The 15307-nt window shown below is 44.3% G+C and overlaps 1 protein-coding gene across 1 annotated transcript; it reads left to right on the top strand.

Moving 5' to 3' along the window:
* The first annotated feature begins 757 nt into the window (after positions 1 to 757).
* Positions 758 to 14606, top strand: LOC119402421 (transmembrane protein 80). Its single transcript, XM_037669566.2, has 4 exons — positions 758 to 823; positions 4858 to 4951; positions 9458 to 9550; positions 14088 to 14606. The coding sequence occupies exons 3-4, from the start codon at positions 9487 to 9489 to the stop codon at positions 14288 to 14290; spliced, it is 267 nt and encodes an 88-aa protein (XP_037525494.2). The 5' UTR covers positions 758 to 823; positions 4858 to 4951; positions 9458 to 9486; the 3' UTR covers positions 14291 to 14606.
* Positions 14607 to 15307: the final 701 nt, after the last annotated feature.

The raw sequence follows: 15307 nt of genomic DNA, 5'->3' as shown, positions 1-15307 counted from the left end.
TCAAAAAAAAATTGGAGCTCACTAAGACTCACTCAAGAATAGATTTTGCTCTGAGGGCTCACTCGGACTCAGACTCACTAAATTTTTTTCTCAACCGGACTCACTCGGACTCGATCTCACCAACATATTATTCAGCTGGACTCACTCATACTCACGGCTCGACATGAGTGAGTCGACTCATGAGCCCGTTAGCATGAAGTAAGCTTTTTCGATCATAGTGTGAATGCTCTTTAACGCTAATATCTCACATAATCGGGGTTCTACGATGCGCCTTTTCATCTTTTATCTTCAAATACGAGAATCCAGTAAGGACGTTTTTAAGAAATACGTGACACCGGGAAACAGTTTGCATGGGGAGGCACACCCCTTCCCCTGGCTCATGCCTTTGATCAATAAATATTGAGGTGGCGCATGAACGCTTGTGCGGTGAGATACGTGGGAATAGATTTGAGTATAAACGTAAGCCGATATAAGGCTGATAGTAATGTTGATGATGAGTAGATAGGGCCATAGGTCGGCAATGAAAGGTGGAGCTCACTCAGACTCAAGGAAGAAATATATGTTGCGCTTAGGGCTCACTCGGTGTCAGACTCACCAATACTTTCCTCAGCCGGACTCAAAATCACTAAAATATTACTCACGGCCCGATCTCGGAGTCTGTGTGAGTCAACTCATGAGTGAGTTTGCCGACCTATGCCGTGTTTGCGCGCCCTGTCTCTTTTAACATGAATACCTACCAACTAGCTCAGCTCTGTTATTCTATGTTTAGGTTGTCCTGTTCTAAAAGACTCATTTCGTTTCAGCTCCGGATGGCGATGCAATTGTATCCTTTTACTCCGGTCGATGGGTCCGGAGACGATGTTGCTTGTCGTGGACCTGGTGTGAATCAGCTTACTTCAGCAACTACCTCAGTGGAAAGTTTGACCATCCGTGCTGCACGAGGCGCTTTGGCCTGTAGCCTTTTGTCGATGTGAGGCTGTCGGTGTGCTGCCGTGCACTCAAACCGAGAATATCTGCACAAAGCGCGGTAGCACTGGTGACGGCGAGCGGATAAACTTTACAGGCACTTTGGTCTATTTGCGGTCGTGTGCATGCAGTGTTTATTGTCATTCGTTCGCCATCGAGGCATGTGAAAACCGCTCCTCTTTCCACTACTGTTGTGTGAAATGGCACGAGTCTTTTTCAGTTCCATTTCCGCAAGCCATCTTTGTCCACTTTTGAGCTCGGGTTGAATGGAGATTACGCAGGTTTTCAAAACTGCCACATTCCCTCCAATTTGTTGGCACCAGAGCCTAGTGTTGCTGTGTAAGCTCCTTTTAGGGAGCCGCAGTTGTGCATCTGTTCGTCAGGCGTAGTCACGTGGTTGCAAAAGTAACTATGCAACGCAGTGAAGATGACACTAAAAGGCACAAACATGTTTGGCCATGGTAGCGCTAAAGCCCCTCCATGCGTTTTCCGCCGGCTAGGTTAAGTAGCGCCAACTCGTCCGCCCCCTCTCCCTTTACACCGGTTCCCCGCCTAGCGGAAGCCGAAGTGCCGCCATGATTTTTCTGCTGCTTTTCCGGTTGATGCACCTGCCCCATGCCCGCCCACGCCCTCGCGACGCAGAAACACCGAGCGAAAACTCGCTCGGCGGCAGGCAGTTTACGACGAACCTCAAAACAACAACACTTGCGAAACGGAGAAGCAAATATGTGCTTTCTCGCGTGTGCACATGCGTGCGCAGAAACAAGATGGAAGGAAAAAGCGGAAGGAAGTGGCTCAAGAACTTCCTTCCGGAAGCTCCGGAACCGGAAGCGGGCATCGTCGTCGAACAATAGATGGCGGTACTTAAAAAAGCGCCAGTAGACGCGATGGAGGGGCTTTAGGTAGCGCCACCCCTTCACCACAGCCTACTGCTCCTTTTACACAACAAAGGCTCCCAAAATTAGACCATCTCATATATATGTATCTTTTTTTCTTATTCAGGGCTCTTGGTCAGCATGTGTTACGACAGCTGGCACCACCTGGCTATCTGCAGCGAATATCCAGTGCTAAACAGCATGTCAGCCGAAACAGACGAATATTTCTCTTCATTCTAAACCAACCAAACAAGTATCACAGCTCGTATATGTGTGCATTTGTAGTCAAGTGGTCATTGATTTTCGAAGATAATCGAATCCTGGCTGCCGCAACTGCATTTTTGATGGAGGCAGAAAATGCTTGTGGCCTGTGTACTTAGATTTAAGTGCACGTTAAAGAACACCAGGTGGTCGAATTTTCTAGAGCCCTCCACTACGCCGTCTCTCATAATCATATCGTGGTTTAGGGACGTGAAACCTCAACGATTATTACATTTTTTCAAAGCTAGTGTGCAGAACACACCACTGATCGAGCATGATTGTTCATGATGCAACTATAGTTTACCTCTTGAAAACGTGATGATGTACATTTGTGCAACTCTGCACCGCAGTGAGCATAGTAACTCTAACAGGGCCGCATGCTGGGTATCTCTGCTTATGGTGGCCAGGGAGAATATGCGCATATTTTTTTGTTCCTGGTGCAAGATCTGATGCCACTGTTCAAAATTCTGTCGGAGCATTGCCACAGGGTCACCGTTTCTAGATTACCTTCGAATTCAAAGCTGCGGCAAAGATCATGCCACCTTCCCAGTTCCTGACATGTGGCAAACGCAGTCAATTTTGTCCGACGTTGCCGGCCTATCTTATGTCTATTGCAAGACAAAGGCTTCTTTCAATGATCTCTAACCCGCCCTGTCCTATGCTAGCCGATTCCATAGTACGCCTGCAAATTTTTTTCATTTCGTCACTCAACTTAGACCTTTGCCCTCCTAAGTTGTGCTTCCCATCTCTTGATATCCATTCCATTGCTCTAACTGACCATCGTCTGATCACGTGAGTTGCCCAGGTCCTTTTTTTTTTTTTTTTTTTTCGATGTCAACTAGGATGTCGGCTACCTCGGTTTGTTCTCAGATCCATTCTGCTGTCCTCCTCTCTCTTCATGTTACACCTAGAACTTCGCGTTCTATTGCATACTGGGTGGTCCTTATCTTCTTCTCAAGTTTCATCGTTATTCTGAGAACTAACAGATAATAATGCCAAGGAAAGTATAGGGGGTGTTATCTGTAGTATTTAGAATATAAATGTGAAGAAAGTAAAGTGGACGAAAAGATAACTTGCCGCCGGCAGGGACCGAACCTGCGGCCTTCGAATAACGCGTCCGATGCTCTACCACTGAGCTATCGCGGCGGTCATTCTCCCATCCACTTTATGGGGCATACATGTGCATTTAAATGTAGGATGTAGGACTTTAGGGTGGGATCATTATGTGGGAAAAAAAAGATCAAACTTTGACAAAAAAATTTCAGGTGCAAGCGCTTTGAGTTAGAGCTGCTAAGCCAGACAGGATGGGATTCGTGCAAGCCAGTGTTGCATGGGTGCGGTACATGACTGGGGTGCGAAGCGTTAGGTTGGGGGGGGGGGGGGCACTTTCCCGGATCGTCGTGGAAATTTGAAATTAGCAGTGAAATTGGAGGGGGCACTTTCCCGGAATTTTATGGCAGAGTACATCTAAATACGTATATGTGTATTCTGAGGTATGTTCAGATTTGTATTGCATTGTACTTTCTGAAAGAAAAAGAAGATAAGCTGGGCAGTCTGTGTAATGCATAGAGCTGATAGCCAGTGGTCTGTTGCAGAATGCATGCTGAAGAAAGGAGGGTGAAGTCAAGGATAGCGTAGCATTAGGTGGTTTGATTAAACTGGGGTTGCAGCCAGGCATAACATGGAATTAGCAGGCACAATGCCGCATGCAAGTGGATCCTAGCTAGGCCTACATCCTGCGGTTGATGTAAACAGGCCAATAATAATCGTCTGACTGTGCGGAACAGAGGTGCGTCTACTAGTGCTAGAGAATTGACAACTGGGCTAGTTGGTTGAAATGCATGGTGCAATCAGCGGTTAAATCTTCAGGAGCTTCACATCTTGCAGTACATTGCAGGGAGTGTGGGTGCTAACCTGTTTTACATGACACCAAAATAATTTTTCGAAGCAGCTAACCCGAGAGATGACGGAAGCATTTCACATAAGAAAAAGGGGATATCAGTGTGTCAGCCAATCGTCACTTTTGTTGCATGAGAAGGAGTTTGTTTTCCTTGATAGCATTTCGTAATGGTTTATCGCCACATCGCGTAGCACATGCAGCAGATGAAAGAACGTGAGTAGACGATGCAGGCAGCGTGAAAGTGCGTCACAGTTCTGTGTGCCGTTTCACACGCTAGATGGCATTGGTTGTACCCGGTGGCTTGTCGTTCTCAGAGCTATTCCAAAGTGAAACTGAGACTGGTGGGGAATGAACAGACTGCAGTTTAATTATCTGCCGCACGCTGCAGCAAGTGGTTTGCCATGTTATGACTAATAGGCCTACAGCAACATATTGCAGCAAAAAAACACCATACCAAAATTTTTGTGTCAGTACCGCTTTAATTCGCAGTCCGTTCAATCTCACAAAATCTGCGTGTTAGCTTGCTGCTGCTGCAGTGTGCCAGACAACACGGTTTTCTGTGTCTGGCATGGTCTGTTGTAAGTTGCTTAAAATATGGCATTTTGCGCTGTCAGAACACATGGCTACAAGAGAACAAATGTTCACTCCACAATACCCATTGTTCCTTGAATCTATAGGTTTTTTTGTTGCAGTAGGACAGCCATTGAAATAAAGCACCGTCAGCCATCGTTAATATTCACTTTGTTATGTGCAGTAATACATTATATGAGTTTCCATTATACGAAGGTTCAGCTATGTTTTCCAGCACATCTCTGTGCCCCATTGTGTTTGTTTCCCTTGACAATTGCCCATCAGCTCTCATCGTTGCCTTACCAAGTGCTGTTGGTGTTTGGCGGTTGGTTCTACGTCTTGTTTGCAGCTGTGGAGCTGTTCCTACTGCTTTTCAAAGGTAGGCAGCTGTGATGCCATGCCATTGCCATGCAACACATCCACGATCGATGAGTTGAGCGGGGTCTACATGGAACAAATTTTCATGGTAAACACTGCATGGTGAAAACGGATGTGCCGGAACAATGCTAAATGTTTGGTGCACAGCAGTAATGACGGCGTCTGCAAACGTGCGTGGATGCGTCATGTATTACCGCGTGTTTGGCCTATTGGTGCCGGCGCTCCCAGACTGGGCATTGTGGAAGACGATGGAAACATGCACTATGAACTGTCAGTATACAGAAATCTCTTAAATGGAACTGCTGCTTAAGTGGAACAACTGCCCGTGGTACGATTTGTTTTGTACTTGAACTCTGTACACCTGTTCATCTCTCCTGTTAAACGGAACACATTTTCCTGGTCCCTTCATGTTCCATTTAACAAGAGTCTACTCTAAGCGCTTTTTGAGGTGTCATATTTATTTATTTATTTATTTATTTATTTATTTATTAGTATACCCTCAAGACCCAGAGGGTGTTGCAGAGGGGGTGGGTACAGTATGAACACAGCAAAAATAATAGTAAGAACAGTGAAGGAGATACAACAAATAACAATAGTTAAAAAAAAGAAAAAAAAAGAACATGAGAAACAATAATGTGCAGTTACACAATAAAGTGTTCCGAAACTGCGGACTTAAAAATCCTTCGGTCCTTAGTGGCAGCAATGGAGGGGGGAAGGTGGTACCAGTTCAGTTTGTTTCATTTCCCGTTTCGGTTGGTTCCAGTTTCACTTACATGCCGGTTTTATAAATGAAAAATATGTGTAAACAGTAATACAAAATGCTCCAGTATCTTTATTTGCATTTTGACCATCTTTTTGCACAATGCAATGCAGAGATGGTATGCTTATTGTTTTATCAGCTAACATTGTGCTGTCTGATTGCCATTGTTATAGCACCTGCAAAAAAGTATGCTCTAGGCACTGTAGTGCAGCACTGCTACCAGAAATCACAGCCAGCATTGAGCTGAATGGCCATCTCGACTGCGATGCCGTTTCGACACTCAAAAGTGCCTTGAGTTGGTCAAGAAATGCTTCACATTTAGTAACATAAAAGGTAACACTCAAGTTGCCTTCAAGTGGCCATAGTGGCTGAGTGCATTTTCCAAGCACAAAATTGTTCGTAACACTAAACGCTCAAGCGGAAAGGTACAGTGCTCATGGATTGAAATACAACATCAAACCTTTGAGTGTAATGACTGGTATATGCAATTGCTCATGATAACCGTGTCATGACGCTACGAATCTGGCTGCTAAAAGTAATATTTGCTTCGATGTAAATGTTTGAGTCAAAATTATGCCGATATGACACCAACTGAATATGCTAGAAAGCACTGTACCTCTTGCATATCAATAGGTCAGATTATCATCTGCATAATGCCAGCAGTCATGGCTTAAAGAAACACTAAAGAGAACAGCTATTTTTCTCGTATCAGTAAACTCCTCCTTCAGAATGCCAAAATCGCGACGCTTGCCGCGAGAAGACGCTTGGTAAGCGAGGAAACGCACAAAATGAAAATGTGGGTGGCGATGCTACCTTTAAATTACCGCACCAATTGCCGTGACGTCATAAATTTTGATGGCATCCACTAATCCCTACGTAGTTCCTACTTGGTAAAAACGAGGTGCATTGTCTTCTGAGGGAGCCAGAGGCTCAACATACCAAGTTTCAGGAAACTTTGTTGAGTCAATATTGCCAAAATATGATGAAAAAAATTTGGAGGACGCTTGAGCTTCGTCTTCAAGAGTAGAACGCGATAGCATAATTGGGCCCCATGCGCATCACCTTCTCAATTGCTAGCCTGGCTTTTCTTCGCAGTGGACATCCCAACTATGTCGCAAGGAAAGGAACATCTGCATGCGTAACACTTGGAGTCTTCAAACTATCCTAGAATGCCTACCGCAAGTACAGTTGCGAAGTGCCCACTATGTTACCATTATCCCTTTTGTGAATTTGTGGAGTACCCACTACGAGTCTGTAAGGCAGCACGCGCACCAGCGCAACTGCACTCTTTCTTGATGCTGTTTCTGTGATGATGGTGATTAATTATGCCTTTGCACTTTGTAATTGCTAGGCCTTTAAACCAACCACTCGTTGTGCAATAGGAGATATTCATAATGCTTGGTGCTCTGGCAACACTGGGTGCGTCCGCGATTTTTGTTGGGTGCCGTCGCGGAATCGTCTGCTAGCTTCTCCATAAGGACAGCCCATGGAGAGGCTGAGCTGCAGTCGTTGGCGAAGCTTTCAGACCAAGAAAATGCCGCTGTTTCTTTCGTCATCCGGTGCCGAACGGCCAGCGGACCTCACTGTACTGCCACAAATCGACAAGAACTCAATATCGGAGCTCTGTGTGCTCAAAAACTCATCCGGACGGCAGCTGCAAGAAACGCACCGCTTTACAGAGCCGAACTGCTGTTCTCTAACGGTGTGTGCTTACGATCTCAGGTAGGCGTTTAAGGGAAGTGTTTGTTGCAGAGGAGGTGTGACTCTCAAACTTCTAAGATAACCTTGCACAGCAATACATGTCCATTGTATTTCCCACTGCGATTATAAACACGCGTCAGATATCGAAACCACGTTTTTTCTGCGCGACCTGTGCAACACTGCTCTGCATTCCTTGACTCATTTCTTTAGCCACAGGTGTATCAGTACCCTTCGCAATGGCATGTGTTGTAGTTTTTCAAAATGAACAAGGCATGGACACTTGCATGAGCGGTGCGCCGCAAACCAAAAATACTGATCGCGCGTTTGAATGGTATACAAAGAGAGCGGCCCGAGCAATGCTCTTTTATTGCACACTGGTTGTTTATAATGTTTTGCAGTCGTAATCTTTTGCACTGATTTAGTATTGCCATTCTAGTTTTTCTTGAACGCTATACGTGTGCATTCATTGACGTATCTTTTTTAAATTTTGCGCTCTTTGCTTCTGCATGCCACGGAGGCGTGCACAACTGCACCTTCGTGGTTATGCATGGAGGCGCACAAGGGCCCGTGATCAGCGGAAAGATGAGTGCGATGATCTACCGAACAAACAGCTCCATCTACTGTACAGCTCCTTAACTCTTTGCTCCATGTTTGCAACGCACGCTGACCGAGGGAAGCTAAAGGAAAATAAAAGGGGACAGATAAGGGGGAGTAAAGTGAAGGGCAGACACGGCATGCGGACTATGTACTCCGGCGCACACTGCCTTGCGAAGCTTGCAGAGAGATGCCTGTTGGGATCGTGTGGCAGCACTGATTTGCCGCGGATGCGCGCAGCAGTGTCTGTGGCACTGCCTACAAACGTTTATATACGTAAATAATTGCTTTCATTGATCTGCAACACTGACAAGCTAATGTTGATCGATCATGCTCTCTCGCGCATGTGCGACGCTGGCCGTCTCTTATGAAATGCATATATTGTGATATATTGTCCTGCAAGCCTAGCTTATGTTGCAGGCGAGCAACTAAATTGCACGGAGAAATAAGAACTGAGGTTGAAGAGTGCTTTTGCGCACGCCGGTCATTTCCGAACCAAACAACACTGCTGATCTTGTTGATGAAACACGTTCACGTCGGTACATTTTTTTTCTTTCTTCAGGTAACTGATAAACTTAATTAAAGATAGTGTTACCTTGTTCCCAGCATTGTCAGGGCTTCCTCATTGCCTGAACAGCGCACGGAGCATTGGGAAGTCATAGCAGAACGAAGATTTTTAAAAAAATACAGTAGCTAGCAGGTGAAAGGCTGCGATATGCGACTGGTTTCTTTTACGTGCCCAACAAAACATGGCGGATTGAGCTTAGGGGATCATCAACAAATGGCGCTGTATATTTTGAATAGCCCCTATTCATTCTAAAAAGACGGCGTTTGTGTTGTCCTGACTTCTTTCTTGTGTCCGTGTTTGCACGCCCTGTCTTTTTAGAATGAATGCTTACCAACTAGCTCAGCTCTCTGTTATTCTAAAAATCTCCTATTCACATGTTTTGATGCCTGATGTGATTCTACGCTTCTGCCACGCAATATTACATGCGTTAAGGAGACTCCTCACGCTAAATCACATTTCCAAAACAGTTTCAAACACGAGGGTGACTCTGTGATAGAACACCTGCTTGTCGCGTAGAAGTCCCAGGTTCGATTCCCACTCGAACCGAAGATTTTTATTATTTCATTAATTTATTCTTTTATTTTTCTTTCACTCACAACCAACAACGCCGATGCCAACACCGGAATTTCTGTGAAACGAGCTCTTTAACGCTATCACGACTTTGAAATCTGTGACGTCATGTGCAAGATTTAAAAATGAGACTTTAATCCTGATTTTCTCCTCCATTAATAAACATATGATGGTGAAATTAACACCATTAGAGTTTTCAGAGGACAATATAGCAATCTAAACCGTTTCATTGTTTTACTTTAGTGTCCCTTTAAATGCGGACTGTGTGTTCTCTTTCATACTGCTCACGACTGTACGTCCTCCTCTCGATGCAGGGTTGAGCTTTCCTTACCCGAGCGGCAACATGGCCTCCGAGGTGTGCCTGCTGGCCTTCCTGACGGTTGTCGAGAGTGTACGCATCAGCCTGGGTTAGTGCGTGACTTTTCAGAAGTCTCATCTGTTGTGGTCACGTGGCTGTTGAGAGAGAGTAAAAGAAAAGACATAAACTTTGTCCACTTCTCTTCCCTGTGTGTGGGGAGTGCAGTGGCACTGACAGGTAGGGTAGACAAACACAAACTGATGTTGTTCAATGCCAGGAGGGGTCTTAAAAGTACCGGGCATTTTTTATTGCAGTAGCAATTATATGGACGCTCTAGGCGCATTTTGGCCGTCAGCATCAGTGCCGCTGTGAGGTTTTGTGTAAAGTCCAAGTTGCAATAACATTGCCCCGCATGTCGTATGTTTTATATGCGGGTGAAGCTGAGGGTCGTGGCTCAAGCTGTGTGGAAACGTGCCGGCCGCCTTTGTCATGCGAAAGGCCCACGGGGGGAGGGCTCTGGCAGAAACTACATACGTTGACTGGCCAACCGCACTAACCTACGCGCTATCTTGACATGGATGAGCAGGCGGCTCATATCTTTGTACCTGCTCTGTTCTAACTGCTGTTGGCATTGAGGCAATAGGGAGACGAAGGTCACATCACTCGCTACAGCAGCTGCGTTTCCTTACGACAGCGTTTTGTTGAGTTACCTCAGGAAAGATACTGAAGCAGTTCGCTGCTAGCCTTACTTTTTGTAACATTGTAATTTGTTTTTTTTTAAGCAATCATCAAGTATCTTTAAAAATTGCCTGCTATAGATGGGATAATTCTAGTCCTTGAGCTCAATTACTCTAGGAAGCCGGCATTACTTACACGGAAAACTGAAATATGCAATTGACAAATCGAAGTAAGCTGATAACCTCAGGATACATTTATATTTCCATGTATGAAATGCAGACAGTGATATTTTAAGGCATGATCATTTTAGAACAGTTTGTCATGGAAACATTGGTTTTAAGATATCAACAATTCCTGTAGATTGTGTTTTGCACGACCATCAGTATACTGATGGTCCAGGTGCGTTTCTCTTTCAGTGCATAGAACGGTACTTTGTTGAAAATATGAGTGGAACAACGGTGCATTTTTACCACACCCTTAATGTTGTGTATCTCGAAGTGAATGTCATCTTTAGCATTCATTCCATCTGGATATGTTGGTACCACTCAGAGGCTGCTTTCTGGCAGGTATACAGTAGACTCTCTTTAAACAGAACCTGAAGGGACGAGGAAAATGTGTTCCGTTTACTGAGAGATCCATGGCTATGAGCAGCGCTGACTAACTCTCCCAGGTTTGCATGCACGTATAAATACTCGATAAAGTGGACGAGAGGACGACCGCCGCCGTAGCTCAATTGGTAGAGCATCGGCTGCGTTATCCTGAGGTTGAAGGTTCGGTCCCTGCCGGCAGCAAGTCGTCTTTCCGTCCACTTTACTTTCTTGTCATTTATATCACTATCAGTACAACACACTTAAAACAGTACAATTAACGTCCCTTGTACCCTCCTTGGCTTCATTATCTGTTAGTTTTCATAAAATGTTCTTGTGTGACAGCAATATTAAGTCATGATGAAGCTGACACCCTTGTCTTCATTGTCACTCTGGGCTTTAGTTTCAATGTCCACTACATCGTTTCTCAAGTATGGAACTTGCCCAAGTCACAACCCCTTGAAGTTTTCTTAGTAGCATTTTCATTTTCGTTGATGTTTCTGCTGCCTTCACTTAAAAAGAGCGGTGAATATCCTTCATTCTTTTATAGGCTTGTTTTGTCTTGTCAGTTTCATTTAATTTTTACTCTAGGTTGAGTTTCCGTTTCTCTCTTGACACTTTGAATTTGAATTTATTTTGCCACATAAGTATACTGACCTAAGCGGCAAGGATGGCAGGCTGCATAATGGCTCGCACCCCCTTGTCGGGAAGCAACACACACTAGTGGTAAGAAATGGTGTCACAACTTTGAAACGGTAAAGAAATACTTTTCACGAGAAAAAATATTTGTGCAATGTGGCTTTTGCCCTCTGCAACACGCATTTTGATCGACTGTCTATAAAGCATGAAATTTGCATAACTGATGCCAAGGTTCTTTAAAGCAAGTAGAAGTGTTAGAATAAATTATTTAGTGCATTTTATAGCAAGTAACTGTAATTACAATGTAAATAAGATCATTATTGTAATGTCAGACATGCTGTATGTCGTCATAAATCCAACTAATGCGGCGATCTGGGCGAGTTGGTATATTAACATCTTCGGGTAAACGTGCAGCGTGGCACAGACAAGAAACGGCGCTTGTGTCGTCCGTTTCTCATCCTTTGTCTGTGCTGCGCTGCACGTTTACCTGAATATGTCATAAATCGAATTGAACAACCCACTCAAATTACACATGATAGTTATCTGCTGGCAGTGAGCATGCCTAAAAAAGTAAAAAAAAAGATATCTTGAAAGTCCTGCCGAAATGACCCACATCCAACATTTCATTAAACACTGTGCTGACTTCGTCAAAGCGATGGTGTGTAGCAAAACATTTCAACCAGAAGTGATACAAAGCAACATTAGGCAACAACAATACTTAAAGGCACAGGGCTGGCCCTATACCCCCCATGTACTTTAAGGCTTTACTAAGACCCATTTTCTCAGAAACTACTATATGTAAAGCGTTCTGGTTTGTTTCATTTTATTTGTCAGCATCTCTTCTTGCAGTCGAGCAAGAATTACAATTCTTTTTCAGGTGTCAACATTTTTGCAATGTTTTTTAGCAAAGCAAGTCATTTTTGTCATTTTTTAAATAAAACTGCCAAAAAATAAAAGCTTTTCTGCATACATACACCATTTTAGTTCAGTAGCTTCATATTGATGCTTGGTTTATTCTGGTAAAACATCAGCCTTCTGTCTTTTCAAGTTGTTTTGATAATGGGGCAAATGAAACAAAAAAATTGATTTCAAGATATTGAGAGTTTAAGAGGTTAAACTAGGTTATTTCATGTTTTGTTCAAAAAGCAAGGTGTACTGAACAATTAAATTAACAGCAACATGCCATGTAGTCTTTACACGAATCAGTTTTTCGCTTCTTTTCTTGTTTTCTTGGTTCCCTGGCTTGTTTTGTCATATCTTGTCTCTCAGTTGGCCAAATACTGTCGATGTCGGTCTATCTCACCCAACCATATCACAGTGCTGCACCTCAGTGATATGCCTAAAGGCCTTGAGAACATTTACTCAGGCCATGCAAGCCTTTTTGAAAGTTAGAATGGTTGCAAAGGTCGCAGTTCTGAGGGTTTCCATTCCAAGGAACGCGATCCGTTGTGTTCTCTACGAGTGCCGCGGTTCCTCCGCATTCTGGGCAGACACAGTCACTCGTAACCATGGCTTGTAGAAGGTCCACATTAATCAAAGCGTAGCCATTGTCACTACGGGTAACATTTTCTCCTTGTGGCGACGCGGAATGAGGACAAAGCTTACTTGCTGAAGTGCTCCCAGTATCGTTTCTGTTAGTAGCCGAAGCATGTCGATTTTAAATTATATATGGCGATTTCGAAACAATCTCTTTGATTTGTCAACACGAAAATATCTTTTGCCACCACAACAAAATCAACAAAAGCGCAACTAAACTCAAAATAAAACTTCTGTTGGGCCTAGTTGGTACATAGCAACTCAAAATAAATGCACAGAACCGCTTCTCCATGCATGTCTCACACACACACAAGGCAAGTGAACTCAGTAAATGCCACGCACATTCAATAAAACTGCACCGTGTGCCTTTAAGTGGCCGAAATACCTTTTTAAAAACCTGCTAAGCTCAGAGAAACTACCAGTTTCGATTTTTAAGATATTCACTTGAGGCAGAAAGCTCAGGTTGTGCACGTTCTGAGAAAAAGGGGCTTGGCTGCTCGTCAGTTGCTCTCAAAAACCTGGTGCTTTTGGCTCAATCAAAACGCGCAAAAATGTGTGGGGTGCTGTTCTTAAGAAAGTCCTTATCATTCCAAACAAGCAAAAAACCGAATTTAGATCCTTTTTAAATTTTATTCTACCTTGTGTCCTTAATTTACCATTATCTCAGTGTTAGTGGTCTCTTCCTTGCCAACATTGCATAGAAATGGCCAAAGTAGGTCTCGTCTTCAAATGAGGATGCTGTGTGGCAAAGGGCTAGACATAAAGCATGTTGCACGTGTCCTTATTTCTTTATCTTGAAGTGATCGGGTTTTACCCACAAAAACTGAGCACTGCTCGGCGCAGGCCGCGCAGCAATGTTTTGGAAGCTTCATGATTGTTTCAGATTGTTCTGTTAAGATTAAGCGCAGGACGTGACTAGTTAAGTTTATTCAAGAGCTTACACGAGCACCAGCGATAAAGCTGGAAGGTTTTATCCCTGATGTATAAAAGAGTACACGTTCCGCCGATGATCAGATCACAGACAGCCGACGACTGTGATTAGTGCTGTCAGTGCACAGCCTGTATTGCTTGTACTTTGACTTTTTATTTCCTGGGCACAAGTTCGCCCAATAAGTTTCATCTTTAGCGGCCCGACTGCTGTCTTGTTCACAGTCACGACCGTGTAAAAGTATGTTCGGCTGAGACTAAACGTTGTTCATCTCGCAGGCAAGCGGGGAAACCTGACGGAGCGGAGCCCGTGCCTTGCCCTGTCGGTGGTTCTGACGGTGCCGTCGGTCCTCGGGGCACTCTACTTTCTCCTGTGGCAGACATACGTGCTTCGGCTGGATTGGGTGCTTGCTGCCGGCCAGGTTGCACTGCAGGCACTTCAGACACTGTTGGCCGTCACCACCATGGTTGCCATCAAGTGAAGCCCACTCATTTGTGTTTAAAGACGGGGCGTGCAAACAAGGACACAAGTAGTCAAGACACCACAGACGCCGACTAACAACCGAAAGGAACACTGCGGCAGAAAAGAAGGTAGACATTACCTGTGCATGCCCAGCCAAGAGGCAATACCTATCATTATGGCACTTGTGGGGGTTTATACGAGAGATACCTGTTCAGGCACTTGATTTCTTCTTTATGCAACTGAATCGACGGTTGGCTCACACATGTGCTACCCTTATTATCGGTATGCCAGGCCTGAATTATTAGATACGATCCTTCATTCTTGTGCCTGTACAAAACTGCATTCATTGAATTTCAACGTGCATTTACACCCCCATTTTTTTTTAATGTGAATGCCTACCAGCTAGCCAGCTACCTCTTACTCCACTCATTCAATGCTCCGTTTCACAAAGGGACCCATAATGGCTTTCTGGGTTGCTGGGCTGGTCCCTTTGCAGTCTTTGAAGGCAGCTGACTTAAATGATTTACCTGTAGATACTCTGCACTGTACATGTGTGTTGTGGATTGTGTGCACCCTTTCTCTTTCACCCCCTCGCCATGTGTAGGGTAGCAAACTGGACTTTTCCTGTATTCCTTCTCTCTCCACAAAGTGACCACTTAGCTTCTTCTCCATCGTGCCATTCTTCGTTTGCAGTGTTGGAGATGGTGTATATGGATGCAGGATTAGAGGTCACAAGGGCAACCTTAAAATGAACATGGCATACCAATACCTACAAACAAATCATTTCACATGCAAACAACTCATTGCAAACTATTACAAAACAACTTATGCTGGCTTGCATATGCAGCTCAAGAAGGTTAAGACTGCAGTGTCTTCAGCTTTCGCTTTGTTTCTTGTTTACAAGTCGTAAGCTTGTCATTGTTCTGTTTACAAAGATCGCTTAACAAAACATTCGCAGCCACACTAAAAATATAATTCATGACGAGCTGTGGTGAATGCCCATGGTCACATGTGTCAAGGTCTTCGTTGCTGTCGA

Source organism: Rhipicephalus sanguineus, chromosome 8 (assembly GCF_013339695.2).
Source record: "Rhipicephalus sanguineus isolate Rsan-2018 chromosome 8, BIME_Rsan_1.4, whole genome shotgun sequence".
Lineage (NCBI taxonomy): Eukaryota > Metazoa > Arthropoda > Arachnida > Ixodida > Ixodidae > Rhipicephalus > Rhipicephalus sanguineus.
This window is presented reverse-complemented; position numbering and strand designations above follow the sequence as displayed.

Coding starts and splice junctions, on each gene's coding strand:
- LOC119402421 (XM_037669566.2), top strand. CDS start 9,487: ATGGCCTCCGAGGTGTGCCTGCTGGCCTTCCTGACGGTTGTCGAGAGT. Junction 9,551..14,087: donor GAGTGTACGCATCAGCCTGG/GTTAGTGCGTGA, acceptor TTCATCTCGCAG/GCAAGCGGGGAAACCTGACG.